General features: G+C 40.0%; 2 protein-coding genes across 2 annotated transcripts in view; one reads left to right on the top strand and one right to left on the bottom strand.

Moving 5' to 3' along the window:
* Positions 1 to 3,846: 3,846 nt before the first annotated feature.
* c2cd4a (C2 calcium dependent domain containing 4A) lies at positions 3,847 to 5,190 on the bottom strand. Its single transcript, XM_085357435.1, has one exon. The coding sequence runs from the start codon at positions 5,188 to 5,190 to the stop codon at positions 3,847 to 3,849; it is 1,344 nt and encodes a 447-aa protein (XP_085213561.1).
* Positions 5,191 to 8,071: 2,881 nt separating this feature from the next.
* tln2b (talin 2b) overlaps positions 8,072 to 25,235 on the top strand; it is a 97,515-nt gene continuing 80,351 nt past the window's right edge. The window contains exon 1 of the mRNA XM_085359228.1: positions 8,072 to 8,118. The gene's annotated coding sequence lies outside the window, so the exon portion shown is untranslated. The remainder of the gene's footprint in view (positions 8,119 to 25,235) is intronic.

The raw sequence follows: 25,235 nt of genomic DNA, 5'->3' as shown, positions 1-25,235 counted from the left end.
TTCCTCTTTCTTTGTCATCCTCTCTTATAGGTACGCAACACAGGAGCCAATGAATATTCAGTGAGGCATTCACAACCAAAAGGGGGGTAAAAAATGCAAAGAGCTGATTAACACTGTACTTCTTGAAGTCAATATATGCAATTTTCAGCATAGATTTATTATTTTCATTTCATACTTTTTCAGCTGTGTTGTTACATACATATATAACATCATATAAAACTAACTAAGAAAAGCTCCACTTCAACTCATGTGGGCGAAACTGACAAATAAATGGAATAAATGACTGAGCAGTTTTCCATGAACAAAAGTTCAATAATTTCTTAATCTGAGAAGATAAAAAAGGTGGAGCAATAGAGGCCCTGCTGTCCAGAATGTTCAAACACATTTAAGTGACATGCTTAAGTGTTTGTCATATGCTTTGTACCATTAAGAGCCTGGTAAAACAGAAAACAAGATAAGGAAACTGGTTGGAACAGACTCTTACGTAGGAAGCTGTAAAATGGCAAGAGAGATATGGCCGGGGAAGGGGACGGTTTGTATATCTTATGATAACATTTTATTTCCATTAAAAGAAACTAATGGACACTAAATATGTGTGGATGCGAGCAGAGAGCTGAATGCAAGAAAGGAATTCACAGTAATGAAGACTGAAACATCTTTTATTATTTCTACTTGTTGCTGTCACTTCCAGGTGCCCATCTAATGTACTTTGTCAATATGCATTAGCTGGGCAAAGGCATCCTGGTGAATGAAGGTAACCAGGCAACTGTTTTCAGACACTTGAAATTAAGCCAGTGCACTTCCCCCTTTGTACGTTTATGTTCATAGTGCAGAGCTTGTAAGGAGCCAGATGTTTCCTACAGATAGTATGAAATGAAGCTTCTAGTAATTGAACAGAAACACAAACCGAATTTGAAATATGTTTTAGGTTTTTACCATGCAGATAAATACAGAATTATTAGCCCCCGTATGAAGTTCAAGGTTTTAGTCAAAATTTTCACAGGTGTTTTTTTTAACAGAGCAAGAGATTTTCAACATTTCCAGCAGAGTGTTTTTTAAAATACTAGTTTTCCTTAAAAAACAGCATATTTGGAAAGCATAAATGATTTGTATTTGCACAAAATGAAATAATTATTCCAGAAAAAAACTGTGGTTAATATTATTAGCCCAGAGAAAACTGTTCATTTTATGGAACCGTAACACAAAACACTGCAGTGCAAGGATATTATTTAACTTTGTAAAGCTCAACAATTGTCAAATCAATTGGCACTGAGAAAGCATCATACCAAAAACAAAAGAAATCAGTTTAGACTTAAGAAAAAAAAACGGGGAAAAAAAACCCCTGCTGATCCTTACATAGTAGGAGATGGATATACAAAGCATTTCCAAGTGTCAAGAACTGGAGTGTCATCAAAAAATTCAAAGAGAGTCGCAGAACAAACTTGGCAGAGGTAGGAAGCGAAAGAGTTCAAAGACTCTGGGAAGAAAACTTTGTATGAGATGTGCCTAAAGACCCCAGAACAACTCTAGTGACTCAGCCACGTCAGGAATCATAGTTATGATTATAGTGAATTATAAGATAGTCGCTAGGACAGGAATGGACTGCAAGGTTGCACACCAAAATAAATTCAAAGCTGGTTTTGGGTTGTTGCTTTGTCTTCCAACACAACAACCAAAAACATGCGATGCCCCTGGTGAAGAAAATCTGTGGACTGAACTGAAGACCAAGGTTCATGCCAGAGGACCATCAGATCTGGAGGAGCTTGAGAGATTTGCTAAAGAAGAATGAGCTGGGGTTGCTCAGGAGTTGTGTGTGAGACTTGTTGAAAACTACAAGACTGCAGCTTGTCCAGCAAAAATGATACACAACTGATTATTAGCATCTGGGGTCTAATAATTTTCTGTTTTACAGAAACATAAAAAAATAATAAATTGGTAGTGACCATCACTGTTAATTTAGGGCAGCTGTTGAATAAACCTTATATTGAGTGATGATACTATAAAAATGTTTTTATGTATTAATTTTATCTTTATATCTGTGAATTAAAAGCCATGCTGAGATGGCCATCTACTTGACAAAAAGGGTGGAAACAGGAAAAAGCCTGACAATTGTTAAAGTGAGCCCTGTTTCCATGAAGTTCAATTATGGCTTTAATGCCATCATTTCAAATAAATAACTAATACGCCCACTAATTTAAAAAAAAATGCCTGTATGTGGCACCAACATGGACACAGAGTGTGTTGCTGCTGTTGACTATCAAGACTAGAGAAATCATTGATGGACGGGGTAATGGGAATCACAGGTAATTCTCTTTTATGATGGGATATTTCACAGTTGAACCAACAGTTGATACGAAATGATCCAGCCGTATCAGCCTCCTTACGGAAATATTGAAATACATCCGGCTGTTGAAACATTTTGTTGGGGAATTTTTAAAGGCTTGTTTAAAAGAATCAATATTACCTTTCACATTACAGTAATACAAATGTGTTGAACAACAAACTAAATAAAAAGGTTTATTTTCACACAAACAAGTGTGAGGAGAGGGGATTTTCAGGCCTTTCTGACTATTGTGGAGCTGTAGTTCAAACTAAAGCTCGCACTGAGCTGTGTTTGTCCAAAGGCTTTTCTCAGGGACGTCATTCAAACTGTAATCCAGTAAACATATTCATTAAAAGCATCTGGCTTTATAATAATTAAAATCCAGCAGGTTATTGTTATAGCTTTGGTAGTATTTTTTTATTGTTAATGTATTTGTTTATTTTTCCCATTTCCTTGCATTACTGCACATCATTTTGTTATATAGTTTAGTTTATAACCAAAAGTTGTAAGCCCCCCGTCAGAGATATTCTGAGCCTGGAGAAACATATTAATCTTTAACCAGTAGTTATCGTGGCAGCTGGTGCTTTTAAGCCGGATCTTTATTACTCAGAGCAGCAGGATATGCTTGGAGCGTGTCTGCATTTAGAGGTGCTGCTCTGCTCGGTCGAGTAAACATATGTGTATATACACACGTTGCACTAAGATGCTGGTTTTTGGCTATTAAGGTGGCTGGAAGGAGCAAACATATTTAACTCGTACACTGTATTTAACGAAAAGCAGTGTATTATATTCAGAAATTAAAGGGACTTTTTGTTTGTTTGTTTTTATTTCCCATTTACATTTTTGCTTTGCTGTATTCTAAATAAAAGAGGATATTAGCAGGTTATTATTTGATATAGATTGACTTGTATGTGAAGAAAGACTGTTTATTTAGGAAATATGAGAAAAAAACTTTCTTTAACTACAATTTGGTGCATGAGATGCTCTTTTGATCTTCAGCAGATAATAATGAAATATGGCAGGAGGTGGATAAAGAAAACAGAGCTTCTCTTGTGCACCACTGAAATTATACATACTCAAAGGTGAAATGGAAAAAAGCCCATGTGAGCTTTCTGGGTTTTATATATATTTTTGATCACAGAAAAGGTCAGGAAGAGGACAAAAGGCTTAGGAGAAATGGAGATGGGAGCCATCTCACTCCAGCGGATGGTACAACCACATTAACAAATTAATCACTGACAGGCTGTAAAGGGATATTTTTAAATGCGTGTTTTGTTTTTAACTTTTTCTTGGTGATTTGGACTTTTTTATTAAATAAAAATGTCTCTGTCCCAGGCTCAGTTTGTAATATCATGGTGTAACTCATCCTAAATTTAAAATTGAAAACGTACTCAAAAAATGTACTCGAGACAGATAAAGTCAACTTTTTCCATAATTTAATTATTACAAAATCTTCTTTTATAATACAAAAATTTAAATAAATAATTCAGTACATAAAAAAAAAACTGCCAAAGTACTTCACTTTATAAGGTTACAATGCTTGAAAGAGGCAAATCACAATCACCAAGCAGATAGTCTCTTTTCAGAGTGGACATTTTGTTCACGACTTTAAAGCGAAGGGACCGCTGGCTGAGGTCTTCCTCTGAGATACCATCAAAGAAGAAATCCTCATTGAAGATCGGATTACGGCTCTTTCTGATGACAGTGCTGCGTTGCTTCTGGATTTTTCCGGGAATCAGAGACAGGCTGACACTACAGTTGATAATCTTGGGGTCTACAGACAGAGGATAAAGGCCCTCTGCACTGATGAGTCGAACTCGCAGTCTTCGGTTATCTGGACAGTATTCTGCTGAGAGTCTCAGACTGCCCTCTTTTCCAATGGGCACCATTTTTTCCTTCATGACCCTCTCTCTATGCAGAATCAAGTCCATGGGGAAAATGGTGGGTGGTGCCAGGCTGTAGTTGCTGGGCAGCCCTTCAGCCAACCCCTCTGATGCCCTCCTCATGACATTGGGGCTGTTGTCGGTGGAGCTGCCTTCATCTGTGGACAGGGAATTGTTCCTAGACACCATTGCTTTCCTTATGTTCCTTGACAACAGCAGTTCATGGCTCAGCGCTTTGAAGAGGGAAGACTTGGCAGGGCACCTGGCCAGCAGCGGCGAGCTGAAAGGAGAGGATTCAGTAGAGGAAGTGGTATCACTGTCTAGAGTGGTCTGCCAGTTTAGGGTGTAGCCTCTTGGGGAAAGCCTGGAGGTCAGGCTGTTAAGGCTGAAGGAGGAAGGAGAGGAGGAGGGCGAGGTGGAGGGGGTGAGTTTGGAACACATGCTGGATCGACTTCTGGGCAGCAGCAGGGGAGAAGAGCCTGGATCAGAATGGAAAATTGACTCCTTTCTTCTTGTGTGGGGGCTCTCTAGTAAAGTGCAAAAGCCATAGCTGGTCTGGGTTTTGGCTAAGTGTGGAAGCGATAAGGCAGCCTGGCTCTGAGGGTCTGCATTGGTGCTCTCTTCATCACTGCAGCCATCGTAGGGGCTCTCATCCACACTTTCTACCTGAATAATGTGTTGGTTGAACGGCTCATGAAACATCATCTCCGTCTTAGGGCTGGGTCCTTCACCTGGAGGCACCTTCATAATGCGAGCTGCTCGGCTTTGCTCCGTGTTCTTCTCCTGCAAGGACAGGATCGTTGGGGGAATGCAGAATTCTGGGATGTTGTCAGGGGTGATGATATTAGGACAAAGAGAAATCCGTTTGGATTTGTCAGCCTTTTCTCCCAGCATGATGTCACCAAGTTTATAGCTGAGTTCTGCTGTCAAGGTAGGCAGGCTAGTTCTCTCCACTGACATGCGGATCCTCTCCACCATCCACATGGGTCCTCTGGTAGAAATCCAAAACTCTGTGAAAAAATAAAATAAAATAATACTTGAGTTGCTGAATTATGTTTTGAAATCAAATGCATTCACAAATAGTCAGGATATCCCCAACAAGTACTTGGCAGGAAGGTTTTCTTACCTTATATTCTGGGGCTATGGATAATCCACAATATTATCCCAAAAAAGGACAAAAGCTCCAGTAAGGTGCTGAAAGATAGAGAAGTTGTAAGGGCTCTCTTGACAGCAGATGGAGGTCCTGCAGATCTGTGGCTCTTTGAGAGACGCAGGCGGTTTAAATGTAGCAGGAAACCAATAAATCTAACACACGCCTCCAGCTCAAACAGGATCCTCCTGCTCTCCTTAGCCGCTGGTTCCCATGGAAATATCCGAACCACAACAAAGCTCAGTGTGCCTGTAGTGGCTGCCGTGCTGTTTAGCAAGATAAGCGTGTTACTGTACTTTGAAAGTGAGCAGCTGGTTTTTAAACAAACTGTTTTTAAACAGACTTCTAAATCAGATGTTTGTTTTTCCATGGAAATTAAATTAGAATGTGGGCTTTACCTTGTTCTAAGAACATAAAAAAGGTGATCTGTTTGATAAGAGTTCTGAACACAATTAAATAATAACTCTTGCCATTGATGTCTAAATTGCATTGTCAAAAGTTCAGGACACAAAACTGCCTTGCGTATTAACTTTAGGAGACATCGTTTGGTTTAAAGAGTTTAAGAAAAATAAGCAACCTGGTTTTTAATATAATGCCGATGAGTGTTTTAATGAAATAAAGGTGGAAATTTCTGTTGTTTGAACCAGGTGAGGTTGTTTATATTTGCACTCTTATCAATGTCATACTTTTATGTAATGTGGCAATATGCATCGAGCATATTGGTGATGTAATGATGCAAAAGTAATTTACTGCCATATCACTGCATCACCAATATTCCTGATGCAGTTTGCTTCATTACACACATGTCCTTATAAATGAGCCGAGTACATTTTCTGTCTTGAGAGTACTTTGAATGTTTATTTGAAATTTGAGAGAAAGATAGCTTTCCGCACTACGGGACTGGAGTTTTATGAAGGAAATCATCTGTGAAATTGGAAAAATTAAGAATGTGCTAAATGTGCTTGCTGTAACTCTTAAAATGATTGCAAGAATTGCAACAATATTTTCGATGGCATTAAAATACAGGATCTTTAGAATCTCTCAGGAAAATAGATTTTTTTCCACCTAACTTCTATCTTTACATTACTTTTCTTGGTTAAAAAGATACAATCTGGAGAACTCGAGACCCCAAAAATAAAAAAATCCCATAACCTGATTCTTTTATATACAGATCTACTGTATTTATATCAATATGTTATAGATATACAGAGTATTTATCTATAAAAGATGACGTTTGATATACTGAAGAAGGTCCTATTACAAATCTGGCTTTTGAAATATCAATATCATAATTAAACAAAGGCCAATGATAACATTTATTGGTATACTGAACATTGCTCTTTAGATCTTCACATATCAATGCAATGTTATGTCAATGCTTCCCTCTTGTGGTGAGACAGTTTGACACCTAGATTTAATTTTTCTTGGACAGCACAACAAAAGTTAGCTTTAACTATTAGTTAAACTCAAAAACTGCAGAAGAAAACCTACATCAGTTTTCTCTACCCTTTTTTTTTTAAATTACCTGGTACTACTACATCAAAGGCAGTTTGACCATCTTCATACTGAAAAGACCCAAGTGGAAAAAAACTCCACTCTGAACACGACAAAGTTCAAGTGGAGTAACTTGGTTACTGCGTGTTACCAGGCAATAAATGACAGGATGATGTCAGAGCTAACGCTGTACCTGGAAAGTGTCCTAAACGAGAGTCGCCACTTAGAAATGTTTGCCAAAATGTTCACGCCGCATCACTAATTCACACGTACCTTTCGAACACCTTGTACCCTTTATAGTATTGTATTATTTTGTGAAGTGAAGGCTCACATTGGATAGCGTGAGAAAATGAAAAAACAAAGCAAACACATTGTGATTGGGCTTTGTAGACTAGGATAATCGGTCCCGCTGTGATATTTTAATAGTCTTTTTGGAATACCAATCATCCATACCTATTTTGCAAAATACCGACAATACTTTTCACTCTGTCCGAGTCCATCCCTTATTTTCTCAGAGATGAGCATGTCCTTGTATTTCCTGACCATAAATGCTTCCATATCTCCATTAGGGGGTAGTATATGTTTAGAAAACAATAGTGCACCCACCGATAGGGGAGGTGCTGGCCATATTGATACATTAAATAATATTCTCATTTTGTCGCTAAAATATATCTTAATGCCTTATCTTAATTTGACTGCTTGATTATTGGGTTAGTGTAAGTGTAATTAATCACGAAAAAACAGACAGATACTCTTTTTCAATGTCGTGTGGGATGTACGTTCCTGCACGTTATAGCAAGACTTGTGGAGGTTGCCCCCACTTTAAACATAAACCTCCATGCCAGGCTTCCATTAACGCTTAGTGTGAAGACACGCTTTTGGCAGGTGCTCTACACTGCACAAATTAAAGCATTTTCAAAATAAGAGAGGTCAGTCTCCCAGATCTTCCGTGCGTCTATCCCTGTGCATGATTGCCAGGTTAATTTTATCTGCTCATCGCACTGGTAAGGTTGTAAATCTGTCTTCATCGGGATACATATTATCTGACACTGTGCGTGAGTGTGACGCCGCTTCCTTTTTGCGGCGCACAGATTTGTGGTCTTTTTTTTCTTCTCCCCCCCTCATCCTTCTCCACTGTACGATAAACGAGGAGGGGCTTGATGCCGTGGAGGAGGGAGGCAGTCAGGCTGAGCTGACCCGCTTGCGGTGTGTGTCGCTTCGCCTACATTCAAGTCAGCTCGCATGCACTGACGAGTGAGGGACATCAGGTAGGATTTTGCCTTTTAAGAGATTCTATCCAGTTTCTTTTTAAATCCTGGCGTTATTCTTCAAGGTGCTGTTCCTCCCAAATGATCTCACTACAGGGAGGCGGACCGCTCGATGTTGGCTCAGCAGAAGCGCTGGCAACATTTCACATGAGCAGTCTGCAGACGACCTTTTCACTTGATTAGTGTGATGTTTTCCACTCTGGTATTTCCTTTTGCTCTTCTTTGGACCTGACATCTGTCGATTCGTTTGCGCGTTAAAATAAGACTGGTAAATCTAGCCCATTTCTTCGCCTACTGTATAACTGATTGCTTTTGACATTGACAGATAAGAGGTAACAGTATTTGATTGACCCACTTGTTTGGCGTTGGTGTTGCATTTTAAATATCTAGGCTTCCCCAGTTTCGTCCTTAGAAGTACGCTAAATAGGTAACTAATGCTGCTCAGCTCCAGCATCCTCGCTGCTCTGCAAAAAAATGTTTTGTACAGTAACTTGGACTTGACCTGAATGTTATCTGGATCGGCTCAACATCAAAGCTGACATTGACGATGTGTAGTGCGCATGCAGGGATGTAGCCACTGGTGAATGACTTACTGTAGGTTAATGAAAATGTAGGGAGAATAAAATACTGGTCAGTATGTTAAGACTGTTAACGCTTGCAGGGACTGTTGTGCTTTGCCTCAGTTTTAAAAATCTGATCATTAATTCATCTTAGAAGAAAGATTAGTGCTTTTCCCTCGTCTGATACCTTTACCAATCCTCAGAGTGAACATTCACCTTATTTTCTCCATGATGCCAACAGGGAAGACGCATAACTTCTGAATGAAGGACACGTCTCCTTAACCATTAGAAGCCCTTCTGCCTCATACAGATGCGCTGTGAAGAGAGCTTTTTTGAGCTATGGGCTATGTGGGTGTTTCACAGATACAGCTGTCAATGCTGCTTCAGCACAGTGACTCTGGGCTGAAGGTGCCAAACTGTAAATCCCCGAGATGGTTTTACATTGAGTAACATGGATCATATGTGTTTTTACTGGTTTGACTCATATAGCAAACCACGTTAGCTGCAGACTTGCACAGCTTCTTTTCTCTGTAATGGAAAAACTGTTTTTTGTTGTTGTTGTTGTTGTTGTTGTTGTTGTTGTTGTTGTTGTTGTTGTTGTTGTCGTCGTCGTTTTTAAAGTCCATTTCCTCTTAAGTATATAATACAGCAGCTGTGCATTTACCACAAGAGGCATCCTGGATATTGATGGTCAATTCAAGGATACCGATGCCGTCAGGGAGTTTCAGTCAGTGGAGTGACATGTTTTACCTGAGTGATGTGACTAGAAAGGTCAAGCTGTCTCAGCATGATGTCGACAGCTGAGATTCTGGATGGCTTAAAGGCATCACTGGCATGCTAGAGCTTTGATTCCAACTGGGAGTACCCATCCTTAAAATGCACTCCCAAATGGTACAGTAAGGCACTAGAGAGTGTGGGATAAAAGCTTCCACCAACCACACATTTCCAGCAAGAAATGGTGTAGGAGTACCTCTGTAGTGTGTTTAAAGCACCACTAATGCAAAACACTCTTGCATTTTACAAGGTATTTTGTGTGCCTTCCTGACTTTGTATCGCTTGGTCTTACTTTAAAGTGTAAGCATCATATATACAGCTTTATATTCATGGTAATTTGGGGCTTTAAATGGTTTCATTTAACTGTTAACTGCACAGCATACAGCTTTAATGACTTTAACAAGAATTGGGTGCACAAGTTTGAATTTATTGGATTTTTCTCTAATCTTGCATTAGAGTTAGACAAAAAGGAATTTTATCCCCAATTCTTTTAAATCTTTATGTTGATGGCTTGTCAAAGAAGCCGAGAACCCGTTAAACTTGGTGCAAGGTTGATAGTCTTTTAGCGAACCATATGATGTATGCAGATGATCCTGTGGTCTTTAGTCCTTGTAGTGCTGGTCTCCAGCAGCTCATCCACATACAGTGGTGTGGAAAAGTGTTTGCCCCCTTCCCCATGTCATATTTCTTTCTATGTTTGTCACACTTAAATGTCTCAGATCACCAAACAAATTTAAATATTTAAGAAAGAAAACATAAGTAAACACAAAATGCAGTTTCTAAATAAAGGTATTTTGAAACTGCTATCTGTGGTGTATCCCACAGATAGCTGAATTCAAACAAAGTGAAGATCTCTCAGTCTAGAAAAGGTTATAAAGTGATTTCTAAAGCAGTGGGACTCCAGCAAACCACAGTGAGAGACAATATCCACAAATGGCAATAACATGGCACAGTGATAAACCCTGAGTGGCTGGCTGACCAAAATTAGCCCAAGAGCACAGCGGCGACTCATCCAAGAGGTCACAAAAGACCCCAGAACAACATCCAAAGAACTGGAGGCCTCACTTGCCTCAGTTAAGGTCAGTGTTCATGATGCCACCATAAGAAATAGACTGGGCAAACACGGCCTGTTCTAAGATGAAAACCCCTGCTGAGCAAAAAGTTTGCCTCAGTTTTGACAGAAAACATCTTGATGATCCCCAAGACTTTGGGGAAAATACTGTGTGGACTGACAAGACAAAAGTTGAACTTTTTGGAAGGTGTTTGTCCCATTACATCCGGCATAAAAGTAACACAACATTTCAGAAAAGGAGCATCATACTAACAGTAAAATATTTTTGTGTTAGTTTGATAGTCTGGTGCTGTTTTACTGCATCAGGACCTGGAAGACTTGCTGTGGTAAATGGAACCATGAATTCTGTTGTCTACAAAAACATCCTGAAGGAGAATGTCAAGCCATCTCAAGCTGAAGCGCGTTTGGGTTCAGCAGCACCAATGAGGACAAACATCGAAGATTTCCAGAGTTTAAAATGTCAAATAATAATCTTGCTGTCTATAATAAGGTCAGACATCTTGAACATCTTATTACAGAACAAAAAAAGTTAATGCATATACAGATTGAATAAAGATCTCTTTATTTAGACAGATCTGTAGAATTACAGAAAAGCAAGTTTATGGAAATTTCATGTAGTTTATAATGTCACCATTATGTAATTAATGAAAAGAGCAAGACGCCTCAGTGCAAACATGTAACTGCTGGAGTCAGTACATTTGAAGCTTTATTAAGAAATCTCATATATACATTGATTTCCAGGCTCAACACTTAACAAATATAAGGTGTGGCACCACACATTATCAGTTTTTATTGTGGAGACATTGGTATAGTTGTTGCTTTGAGGGAAGGCGATTTGGGTGCCTTGCACTGAACAGGCTTTCAAGCATAGTCCAGAAATTTTCAGGGTAGAGGTAAAGTCTTCGGGAAGTCCATTCCAGTAGCTTATTGTTAGCCTGCTTTATCCATTCCAAAAAACAGCTTCAGTGCATGTTTGGCATCATTGTCCTGTTGGAACACCCAGCTGTGTCCAAGTCTAGCTATTGATTTGAGGTGAAGTTGAAGAATTTGAAGATAGTCTTCCTTCATTACTCCATCCACTGCAATATACCAGTACCACTGGAAGCAAAAAAGCCCCAAAGCATGATGTTACCGCCATCATGCTTGACAGTTGATACAGTGTTCTTAAATTTGAAAGCCTCACTTTACCGTGCCTCTTGTCATTATGGCCAAATATCTCAATCTTTGTCTCAGCTGACCATAAAACCTTTTTCAAGAAGGAACTTGGCTTGTTCATGTTGGTAGCTGCATATTTTAGTCAGTTTGAAGGTGTCCGTTTTGTAGCAGAGACTTCTGTCTTGGTTCATACCCTCTCAGTCAATGATGTGAAACTCACTTCACTGTGGACAGTGATCTTGGTGTCCAGCCACTTTTAGTTCATGGGCACCCAGAGCCTTTATATTTCCTGGGTTGTTCTTGAACACCCCAACCAGTTTCCTCTCATCCAAGGGTGAAAGTTTGGGTCTTCTTCCAGACTCTAGCAAAGTGGAGACGAAAAGTTGAAAAGGTTGTACTTGGATACCTTGGAATCTGCAGTTGTTCAGAAATGGCTTGAAGAGACCTTCCTAACTTACATAAATCTGCAATCTGCAGATCAAGTTCTTAGGATTTTCTTTTCACTTGTTGTTCACAATATAAGCCCATGGCTTGCCTGTGTTTAAAAGAAGAGACCTTCTCCTGCCTGAGCATCTACAATGAGTTCTGTACGCTTTCTCCACAATACAGTATTACACAGATATAATTAGATCTCAGGAACACCAATGTCACAAGCTCACATGCAGCATGCATCTGCCAGCGGCAACTGACTGCTGCTTCAAACAAAACACTAGATGCTATTCACAAGACCCAAGGTTATGAAAGCAGAGTTTGTAAGCTTCATCAAAAAGAGATTTGAAAAGTTTAGCTCAGAACACAAATAGAGATTCAACACTTCTAAGATTAAATAATATTCAGTATTTCAGTTTTATTGAGCACTGGCAATTAAAACCAAGGACTATTTAAATTGTAGCTTTTCACATTTATTGCCAACTACTTCGGAGGCCATTACTGCAATGATTTTGTATTATAGGAAGCTATAGCAACATCTCTGCTAGCATAGCTGTAGTTCACACTTTCAGCTCAGTGCCTAATTTGCTAATTTACATGTTTCAAACGTGTTCATGAAATACACCACACTCTCTCATGAAACACTTTTAGTCTGTGTTTGTTCAATTTCTGCGTTCTGGGGCGCAATAAGTAACACTAAAACTGCTCCGTGAGAACAATAACAAGGTCATGCATTTACGAGTAACTATTTTGAGCCACAAAACATCGAGAACAAGCAAATGCTAAAGACAAGGCCTCCTGCTGTTCATTAGAGAAGTGATTTTCCTCTCAGCTGTTGTAGTTGCTCTGTCATCAAGAATATATTCCTGGTTGGAATTCCCCAGGAAATGTTCAGTTGGACGGTGGGAAGTAAGGGTTCTGAGAGTCATTGGAGAGTGTGATTGTTGAACTATATTGGATGCACGAGTGTGTAGGAGGTGGAAACTAAAACACACCCCATGCTGTCGGTGTGACCCAGCCTTTGTGTTCTGTGTTTACAAGGGAAATAGATTGGTCCTGTGTTTTCTCTCGCTGCTGTCACTGTGATCACAGCCTCTTTAGGGGCTGGCTTGCGTTTAGATTACTTTCTATAGAACAAATGTATGAGCTGGCCACCATTCCCAAACCCCTGCTATTACAGCAATCTGAAAGAACAGTTTCTCGAATTTTTCCATACAGATGAATGTGGCAGACAGGCAATTTGTTAAAGCTATATATAATGCGGATTTTTAATCGGCAAACACTTGACCATATTTCTAATTTGCTTTCAGATATGAAGTGAGGCTGAGCTCTCTTTCAATTAAGAAATGTAGTGGGATTAGATTAGACTGACTCCACACTTGATTAATAATGGTTGGACATTACAGCATAGCAAATTCAAATTCAAATTTAGCATTTAGACTGATCACATCCACAAGTCACTCAGTTGTTAAATTGTTAGTGCGTGAGGTTTAATGCAATATTGTTTTATTTTGGTGCTTTTAACTCACAGAAAAGCGAGCAAGCAATTCATTAATAATTCAAATTTCTATTATATACACATTTATATACACTATAAATGTGCTTTAAACTGGTGTGGCTGTGCCGGGATAAATCAACAGACTCAAAAAGTAAGTCAGTAGATGCCGCCATGATGTAGTTTAGGTCAGTGGCAGTCGCACAGCCTGTGGCACTTCTCATCAGCATGTCAAATTAAAATGCCAGTTTGAAGTACTAGACAACAGGTTTACCTTCGCTGCAATGCACACAGTATAGGGCTGTGCAAAATCTCATATCCTGATATAAGACATCTATCGTCCGATAACGATATAAATCACAAAAATGTAACATTTTCTGTTAATTCTGTGAATCTCGTGCACGTCGACTTGCGTGAAGTGTTTCCAGCTGCGCGTCGTGTACCTGGAGTCGAGTGTTTTAACCGATGCATGAAACTATACATTTTTAGAAATAAGTTGTAACAGCCGCTGTTTTCTTTGTATTTATTACACGGCGTGCTGCGGGGAAAAGCTTGTTCTAACGTTTGAGTCTAAGGTTTATTTTTTTAGCACCTGGCGGGTTTTTTTTTTTTACTTCTCATCCGTAATAATCTGCTCTTTAAGTGATTCAGTTTATTTTGAAAAGTTTTAACAGGATCTTGAGCTTTATTGTGAAAGGTTTATGTGGAACATAAACAACCGGACACGCAACAGTGTTACCGTCGTTGTTGCTAACGACAGCGCATAAAACAGGCTCTTGTCCGTCAGTAGTGTGGTTATATTAAATATAAGAGAAAGAGAGAAAGACGAAATTAATATAGCCACTACAGCGACCATCAAAAGGATGAAAACATATTGCCGTAAACAGTTTATTTTGCGACACCACGAAACAAATGATAGCATAAAATGAAACAGACGTTTTTATATCGTCATCCAATACATATCGGTATATCGAACAGCCCTAACGCAGTACACTATTCCAAATTGTGTTAGTGACATAAAGTGGCATCCTCTTACTTTCTGTGAATTTTTTTTCACATAAATTATTTGTAAATCAAAGAGTAATTGCTATTTTCCACTTAATTTGTGTGTGTGTTTTTTGAGTTCAGGCCACTTTGTTGACATTTAATCTAGCAGTGAGCACTTATCTAAATATTTGAACAAAGAAATTAAATTGTTTGCTCCTGTTCATATCGTATAAATTACTCATTGAGGAATCAGTTGTACTGGTAAAGTGCCAGTGAACAGGGTTGTGTTCAGCGCTGTTGACAGCACATACTAAGGGTTTTTTCAGTTAAAAAAAAAAAAACCATCAATGCTTTGGTTTTGAAGAGAAACATGATCTACTTTACTTGAATCAAACTAATGATCAGCGCTGAAGGTCATTTGATATATCCCATTAAAAGAGAAGCACAGCTCAACTTATGCCCCTTTGTCCCCAAAGAGTGAATACAGTTAGGTATTGCGTTTTCATTGCAGGAGCTGATTTGCTGCGTTTTTTTTTAAGTCAGTTTATTTTGCTCTGTTTTTACAGTGCAAACGGCTGCTTCAGACAGGTTATCGCCTGGTTGTCTGTGTTGAGTTACAATGGTTTGATAATAATAATAATAATAATAATAATAATAATAATAATGGATACTTTATTGATCCCCATGGGGAAATTACTTGTTTTTCTCTGCATTTGACCCATTCACTCTGTGAAGCAGTGGGCAGCCCACTAAGCAGGCGCCCGGGGAGCAGTGTGTAGGGACGGTACCTTGCTCAGGGGTACCTCAGGGTAGCCGTTAAGTGGATTCGAACCGCCGACCTTCCGATCATGGGGCGACCACTTTACCTACTGAGTGAATAGTGACCATGCTGTAACCTGCCCAGTTTCTCTTTGCACCATTGTAGACTTACTGGTAGTGCCTCCAAGCTTCCTCTGCCAGAAACAGTGTGTTTGTGGGAACTGTGTATTGATATACTCAAAAGAAATCAAATACTTAAGTTTCTTATGCAGTCAAAGTCTTCTGAATAGCACCGTTATAATAATATTAATGCCAGCTGTAATTGCTTTACTACAGTCTAATGTACTGTATAGTGGTATTTATTTTTGTTCTGCTTTTGAAGACATTTCCATGTTCAGTTTCTGAAAGATCTCTCAAAGACATGATGGTACACCCACGATCCTCTTTTGTGAGAGCATTTTTCACTGGAATAGAATTCCCTTAAAATGCCACTCAACCAAAGGTCAATGTCAGTGTTGCCTAAATCCAACTATCCATCTGCTATGTGCGCGATAAATGCATCAAAGACAAATCCAGAGCACTGTAACGAAGTGCAGTTAAGACTTGAATCCCTTGATGGACCTAAGACACATTTTGTGGCTCGAAGACAAAAAAAGAGTAGCATTTGAAATATGAATGTGTCTACACCCTGCTAAATTTCTACATTTCTAAAATCCAATACACCGCTAAATCTCTAAAAACCAATCAAGTATGCGGGTCTATGACACAGATATGGAAGTTCAGGAAAATAAAAACAGGTGTATGGAACATGCAGCTGCACCGTGGGGAAAAAAACAGCCAGAGTGTGTGGAAATATTTCATGTCTGTGTCACATGATCATAGACACAGATGTTTAAGATCTGTACAGATAATTCAAGGTGTGCTGGATTCAGTAACAGCCAGATAAAGTAACTAAAATGACATTATTATAGTATATTGGTTTAGGGACAATTGACGTGGCAGTGGTTTAACATCAAGGTTAATTGTGGGCTGTCAGGTCCTTTGTGTGCACAGTAGCTGTCAGCCTGTTTTTGCGACTGCTTGGGGAAAGGACTCCCCTGTCTGAAGAACAGCACTGAAATTACTGCTATCCTCTGCTCTGATCCTCTGCAGGCTGCTGACCAAGCGAGAACTCCTCCTTTTCTCCCCCTCTCTCCCCCCTGGCTCAGGGCTATGTAGTGTCAGCACCTCAGTTCTTCTTAGAGAACTGTGGACTCTCACAGACTATCAAAATTATTTTATATTGGTATGTCTAAAGTGCATTTAGCAGCCGGATGCTGTAAAGTGTAACTAATTGCATTACTTAAGCCTTATATATTTAGATTAGGTGTACAGTATCTTATTGATATCTTATATCCAGTGTTTTTCTCTAATTTTTCTATACAACTTTGCACTGTCCACTGTTGTAACAAAACAAATTTCCCACACGTGAGACTAATAAAGCTTATCTTATCAGGAGTAGTGGCCTTGTGTTTAGAGCAAAATTATTGTCTGATTACATTGAGCAGAAGACACTATCAGGTTCTTTTTGAGGGGTTTTAGCAATTAGAGCTCATACAGCAATTGTTTTGGACTGAAACTGGATGAAACATATCTTGCTGTTCTTTAGAAACATGTAGGCCTTTCGTAGTCACACATAAAAAATAAAAAAAAGTAGCTTTTTCAAAATTTACTTAGTGCTGATGTCATTTTATGTATATGGCTATAGACTGGCCACATATGAAGTACGCCAAAGACAGAGGATCAGCAGAGCTGTTTCACTAATGCTGCCTAACAGCAGCTAACACCAGCAACAAAACAGCAGCACTTACCGAGTGCTGTAGGATATCTTCAACAACTCACTTCTGTATCGCTGTCATCGGTCAGAAGTGAGCTTCACTGACTCATCGACTCGCATCCCTTTCATAAACCTTTACAACCTCCTCCACAGTGAACAGATGTAGACGCACATTGACAACTGAGGTAAAGAGCGGACTTGCAGCCTACACTGTAGATGAAAATAGGCCAGAGGTTGTCCTACACTGTAGGGGTGCAACGATACTCGTATCGATATTGAACCGTTCGATACAGTGCTTTCGGTTCGGTACATACATGTATCGAACAATACAAAATTTGTAATTTATTTTATCAACTTTCCTTCTGACGATGCTGTCTGTGTTGAGCGCTCAGTGAATCTGCGTTCGACTACTCCGCCTAGGCTGTGTGAGCTCAGACTCACTGGTGAGATGAAGTGAAGAAGACTGGATCATAAGTGAGGAAAACTCAGTATGATCCAATCTGTGTTATAAGAAAGAAAACTTAAAACAGAACAGTCATCAGTCATGTGCTTAACCTTAGTCCAGTCTTTATCTCAGTGTCCAGTTGGTCTAATTGGAGAAAAACACCTTTCTCTACTATTACAAATGACCTATTTTCAGTGTTGGGGAGTAACGGAATACATGTACCGCCGTTACGTATTTAGAATACAAAATATGAGTAACTGTATTCCGTTACAGTTACCGTTTAAAAAGGTGGTATTCAGAATACAGTTACTTTGTTGAAATAAATGGATTACACTGCGGTACTTTCCTGTTTCATTTTGTCGCGGGTCAGGACTGTTTGGGTTTTGTTTGACAGCTACGTTCTTTCGTTCCAGGCGGCAGCGTTACGGTTGCCATGGTTACAGGGCGACGCTCCCTCTCTCTTTCTGCGACTGTGTGTTTCCTGGGTGAGAGAGCGCCTTTTCGTTGTTGTTGTTGTGCTAAGCTAACAGGCAGAATGCTACAAGCATAGCTCTAAAGAATGTAGCATCATGGGCAGTGTAGTCCGTGCTGCAGGGAGAATGGACTGCCATACACGTTATGTGTCTGTGAGCGCGAGGAGGGAGAAAAAGGCGAGTGGAAAGGTACGAGTTGTCGTCGAGGAAAAACGGGAGCTGGAAGCATGTAAATATAATAATAACCACTGCAGCCAAGAAGAGTGCCTGACGAGCCCAGTTGTAAGTAAGCTATTAAGACTCGACTGTACACCGTGTTCGTGTTTTCCTCCGAAAACAATAAGTTCCGTTGGAGCAGTCTTTCAACGCCTCTCTCTGTCTCTCGCAAGAAAAATTGACCCACACAACAAAGTAAAGCTATTTTTCGGCTACCAGCCGACAGGGACCCCGCCGTATTAGTCAGAGGTCCCTTTACTACAGTTCGGAGTCGCGGACCTTCAGTAATAGTAATAAATCACACAGCAATAGTACATTCACGTTGTTGTAAAAAGCACGATAATATATTAAGTAATCCAAAGTATTCAGAATACGTTACTCTCATTGAGTAACGTAACGGAATACGAGAATACATTTTGGGGCATGTATTCTGTATTCTGTAACGGAATACATTTTAAAAGTAACCTTCCCAACACTGCCTATTTTGAGCTGGAGATTTCTTTAACACGGAAAGCAGTCCTACAGAATGGTGAGTAGAAGTATATCAAGGAAATTAAACTTGATGGGTAAATTAAAATGAAGAAAAAATATCCATCAACTAACAAAAAATACACAATTGAACTGCATGCTTCTGTCATCTATTGCTGCTAACCAGCCTGCAGGGCCTTGTTAGTCAGCAGCTTCACCTAAGTGCAAGCAGGATGCAACCCAATTGTGTATTTTTTGTTAGTTGATGGATATTTTTTCTTATATTAAACTATTTTATTTGCTGCACTGTCGAGCGCAGATCCACTGAGCGTTCAACACAGACAGCATCGTCAGAAGGAAGAGCGCAGGGCAAACTAGCGAGACAGAAGTTAAGCTCTCCTTGCAACATGGCAAATTGAACCTCCCCCACCCTCATTCAGAACTGGCGTTTGGAATTATTTTGGTTTTCATGTGACGTATGACCCTGAAGGTAAGCGCGTCATGGACTAAAGTAAAACAGTATGTTGGATGTGCCACGCAATGCTCAATTACATGGGTGGGAACTAGTGTGTTAGCGCAGTTAGCTCGTTAACGTGTTGGCCGTCTAGCCCCACGCACAGGGCGATCAGGGGTAGCTCGTTAACGAAGATTTACCGTGTTGTGGCGTTAACGTCATTTCAACGAGATTAACGCTGACAGCACTAGTGGGAACACAACGAATATGACTGCACATGTACACCGACATCATTCTAGTGCAAAGACAAGTGGAAGCAGACAAAAACAACAAGCATGCATGCTACTAACTTTACCCGAGTCATTTAGACAGCCGTTAGCACATGATTCTCCTTATGGGGACCTGATATGTTTAATATTGTGGCGAGCTCAGACAAGGAGGAGACGGAGGTGTCGTTTGGTCTTGCTTCCCGTGAGCTAGCCAGGGAGCACAGCCGTTTATTGACATCTGCAGAAGAACACTGCCGGTAGCTAACTGCTCAGCGCGGCAACCGCACAGCAGTAACAACAACAACAACAACACACAGGGCGCCCCCTGACCCCAGAAGGACAGACCGTGGCAGCGAGAGGGCGTCACCCGTCACTATGGCAACATAAACAAAACAGAACTGTACAAACAGAACCCCGAACAGCCCTGACCCGCTACATAGCCCCCACCTAAGGGGTCAGTCGTCCCCGACGACCCCACTACCCCACACAAAGTCCTGCAAATGTCCAGGTGCCTTCTTTTGGCGCACCGGTCGGTCACGACTGGCGGGGGAAAAGTCACTCGGGTCAGAACATGGGGTGCCACCATCATCCCACTTCTGACACCAATGTGGCGAGCTCAGACAAGGAGGAGACGGAGGTGTCGTTTGGTCTTGCTTCCCGTGAGCTAGCCAGGGAGCACAGCCGTTTATTGACATCTGCAGAAGAACACTGCCGCTAGCTAACTGCTCAGCGCGGCAACCGCACAGCAACAACAACAACACACAGGGCGCCCTCTGACCCCGGAAGGACACACCGTCGCAGCGAGAGGGCATCACCCGTCACTATGGCAACATGAACAAAACATAACTGTACAAACAGAACCCGAACAGCCCTGACCCGCTACAATATGCTGCTGAGAATATAGCCCAGAAGAAGCGTATAGTATAGCTTTTATTTTGGAAAGAGCCATTTCTCTGTAATAAACTCTCTTCCAAAGATGAGTGATTCCTCAATCAGATACAGGGCTCGCAAAATCGCTAGCCCGACGTCCCGGGGCTAGCGATTTTTCCAGTCGGGCTACCAAAATCTATCTCTGCCCTGCCCGTCGGGCTATTGTAGGAAGGAAAAATATATGTCAATGCTTTTGCATTCTTTCGGAATTGTAGCTGGGTAATTATGTCATTGGCATCGGTGAACCACTGTCAATATGTGACATATTGAAATCGCTTTTGAATTTGCGCTTGTTTTTTGCTTTCACTTTGCAAATGTCCAGGTGCCTTCTTTTGGCGCGCCGGTCGTGAGGAAAAGTCACTCGGGTCAGAACATGGGGTGCCACCATCATCCCACTTCTGACACCAATGTGGCGAGCTCAGACAAGGAGGAGACGGAGGTGTCGTTTGGTCTTGCTTCCCGTGAGCTAGCCAGGGAGCACAGCCGTTTATTGACATCTGCAGAAGAGCACTGCCACTAGCTAACTGCTCAGCGCGGCAACCGCACAGCAACAACAACAACACACAGGGCGCCCTCTAACCCCGGAAGGACACACCGTCGCAGCGAGAGGGCGTCACCCGTCACTATGGCAACATAAACAAAACATAACTGTACAAACAGAACCCCAAACAGCCCTGACCCGCTACAATATGCTAGCGATTTTTCCAGTCGGGCTACCAAAATCTATCTCTGCCCTGCCCGTCGGGCTATTGTAGGAAGAAAAATTTATGTCAATGCTTTTGCATACTTTCGGAAATGTAGCTGGGTAATTATGTCATTGGCATCGGTGAGCCACTGTCAATATGTGACATATTGAAATCGCTTTTGAATTTGCGCTTGTTTTTTGCTTTCACTTGTTTCACTTTGCAATCGCGCAAACTGTGTATAGAGAGCGACAGCACTGATTGGTGAGTGATGATAATTTGCGCACCAATTCCTCTGACATCGTCTTATCAATCGTTAGCTTACTATACAAACATGACAACTGAAATCTCCCGCAGCAAGCTTAAACATATGAGAGGTTGATCGCGCAGAGAATCGCTGACCGTTGTGTGTGTGTGTGTGTGTGTGTGTGTGTGTGTGTGTGTGTGTGTGTGTAAAAGCAGCAGGATATATATTTTAGTTCTGCTGAGCCAAATAAGACAGGTCAGGGTGAAGAAGTGACAGCCAAAGAAAAGCTTACCACAAAACGGAAAAGTTATGACAAATCAGACTATAAGGCAAAAAGAAAGTGCAGCTTTATGGTTTCATGGACAAAAGAATTTCTGTGGCTGCAATATGACGAGCTATATAACCGGGGCTGCACATAAGTGGTCGCAGGTGCGCATTCGCTGTCAAAAAAAAAAAAAAACGCGCACAAGATATGAAGTTGCAACGCGTGTTTGCATACATAAGATTTTCTGGAGGAGAACAGACATTTGTTTAAAACTCTTAAAGATGTCGAAGAAGCTCCTTTAAGCAATTACTTTGGTGTTCCTCCACCTCCAAAGAAATGTCAGGAGTCCGAACCACAAAAGAAGCACGTATTCTCGGAAAAGTGGTTGCAGGAGGTGAGCTGGCTTCAAACAAATGATGAACGCACAGAGATGTGGTGCGGAATGTGCCGTGAAAATCCCACTCTAGCGGACAAAAACAGTGCTTTTTATATGGACGCAAACGCGCGTTGCAACTTCTTATCTGGTGCGCGTCTTTTATTTTGACAGCGAATGCGCACATGCGGACCACTTGTGTGCACCCGTGTAAATAACATAATGTTCTGCCGGGTGTGTTGTTGGTTGGTCGATTTATGAGTCGACAAGCGCCTTTGTTACTGGGACCAGTCATTTTAAGAAAGGCCCCCATTAGAACCCATGAGAAATGCAAGAAATGCATTATTGCTCAGTCTGCAATATCTTTCCCAGAACAAACACCAATTGAAAATAACATACTAAAAATAAACCTGAAAAATCTGTTTAGAACAGCGTACTATGTTGCAAAGAGTGAACTACCACTGGCAAAATTTAGCAGTCTTTGCAAACTTCAAAAAGCAAATGGCCTAGATCTTGGTTCCACTTGCCTCTTACTCGTGACTTCAGCGGAAATTTCAAATTCAGGATCTGACACAGACTGATTCATGTCCTACACAGTTCTTACAAGTTCATAGAAATTTCTGTTCAGTTAGAACCAAGTATTTGAGTTGATGATTGTAATTTTTATACAATGTTGTAATTTGTTTTTCAACAATTTTTTGATTAATGTTTTGTTTCCTTTACAATATTATACTTTAATGTATAATATTGTAAAGGAAACAAAACATCAATCAAAAAAATTGCTCTCTTTTTTATTCAGGCTACTTACATTTATTTTGGGCTACCAAAAACTGAAGAGTCCCTGCCCGAAGGGCTACCAGGGATTTTGAAATTTTGAGAGCCCTGAGATATATTTATTTTTTTAATTACTTTTGTTTCAGCAACATTAAATTTAAAAACTGTACTTTTGAGTTAAAATATATATTTATAATTTTAATAAATGACAAATTAAAAAGGCATGAACATCTTTTTGTATCGAAAAAATATCGAACCGTGACACCAAAGTATTGAACCAAACCGAACCGTGAATTTTGTGTATCGTTGCACCCCTACTACACTGATCACTATAGTTAGAATTAAGCACTTGAATTTTGAAAACAGAATCCAGCTGACCGCAGTGTGCAATCTACTGACATCTGGAGGTGATATTTTACACACTGTAACATTAATTCACCAAACAATAAAGCTCAAACTGTTGCCTAACAGCTAAGATGTTCTCGATATAAACCTGCTTTGAGGCTATTTTGTGTGGAGCTTGTAAGCACTGAATCTCCGTATATTGATGGCTTTTTGTTATTTGTCTGTGCATGTCTGTGCATGTTAGACCCTGTCTTGTGGCCTGTCCAGGGTATCCTCTGCCTGTCACCAGGTAGTAAAGACTGGTTGGAAAGCAGTTAAAACAAATGGATAGGTGGAAATAAAATGTGCAGCATGTAACACCTGTTCTTTTCTCAGCAGTTGCAATCTTCTGACCTCGTGAGTTTTTTGTCACAACCTTAGTTGTTATGCTGATTCATTAGGCCAAGTCCAACATAAATCATAAATTACCGCTGTGGGAATAAGGATCAGGCTTAATGATACAACAACTTTAGCAAATGAGGATATTTTCATTCAAATCATGTATTAATTATACAAAATACTGATGCTATGTACTGTAACCTTGCTTGAGTGTACATTGCTGTTCCTAGAAAAGAACGAGTACTGAATATAAATGTTGACTTTCTTAAGAACATGCATTGTTTGGCAAACCCGTAATCAATTTCCTGTTACTGTGTGAGCAGCCACTAAAACAGAGAAGAAAGCAGAAGACTCATAAAGCAGAGGTTAACAAATATTTCTCTCTCAATGTTTTTTTTAAATCTACTATGATTCCCAATTTTATCTATGGTTGTTAATGTGTGTTCATCTCTTGCAAAGTAAAGTCACTTTGACCTTTACAGTGGGGAAGGAAAAAGACTTTTTGCTATATAGCTGTTGGAACGGTCAACAAAAATAGCCCATCATATCATGTGTGCATTATTTGATTGTTTCCCTTCCATTATGCTCTCTAATTTCCTTCCTGCAGTCATTTGCTTGTGACAAATCTGAACATGTGCATTATGGTAAAACAATTACTCAGCAGAATAATCATGATATTTATAGAAGAATTGTTCTGTTTCACTGTGAGTTTTAAAGTAGGTTGTCAAAGACATAAAAACAAGTGGTGATTGTTTCAATGAATTGCAGAACATCCTGAATAATTTTATAATGTAAGATGAGATATTAAAAAGCTTTAAATAGGGTATCAGCATAAACCTAAATCATGTATATTTCACAGATTTCTTCCTCAAGCAGTAAGATTTGATTTTTCATTTGGTGACAGCATATCTTAAATGATACTGTGTGCAATATTAATAAGATTAAAGCCACAGCTTTATCAGTCAAAGTGATGACTTGCTGTTTTTGATTCCCTTATCGTTAATGGGTTTTTTATATGGACAGATGACAGTTTTTTTTTTAGACAAAAAGCAGCACTGTGTCTGCAAGCTTGTGTAAGTTTTCAAGTAAGTGTCTTAGCCCCAGGAAAAGAGAGAACCCTGAATATCATAAAAATTATGCAAACCTGCAGTTACATTTCAAATGTATAAAAAAAACACGTGTTATTTAAAATCATCATACCTTGATGTGCATTTGTAGAATTTACCTGTGTTCTTCAGGAAAGAATTTGAATGTTTTCGGCTTTGAATGCAGGGGCTGAAGTGCCGCTGGCAGCCCAGTAACTTTGTTACCATCCCTTGAAATACTGCAACATTTGTCACATTCCTGTCAGTGCGGGTGGCATAGGAAAAAAAAAAAAAGATGCTGTTGATATGGAGCACGGTGTGCTGACACCAAGTATCTAATTCCATAGCATATGAGGATGACTTGCAGGACACATGGCTCGGCATACTATCTCTCCCTCATATCTTGAAAAACGGTAAAAACACAACTTCTTTCCCATTTTCTGTGTCTTTTTATAAATAATGCCTGTCAATTTTTTCTGTTTTAAACCCCCAAACTGCTGCTGCGATACAGATAAGACTTTGGTATTGTGTTTTTATGCATTTACTGTTCAACAATATACACAAACTGCTTTACTGAACCATAAATTGTCATGCTGATAATAGATGGCTCTATATGCACCGCTCACTTTACGCAAGGAATCATCAAACCATTTTCTCATAGTGAC

This window comes from Diplotaxodon limnothrissa, linkage group LG7 (genome assembly GCF_057381915.1).
Source record: "Diplotaxodon limnothrissa isolate DT_005_m linkage group LG7, D_limnothrissa_male_GT1.1, whole genome shotgun sequence".
Classification (NCBI taxonomy): Eukaryota; Metazoa; Chordata; class Actinopteri; order Cichliformes; family Cichlidae; genus Diplotaxodon; species Diplotaxodon limnothrissa.
This window is presented reverse-complemented; position numbering and strand designations above follow the sequence as displayed.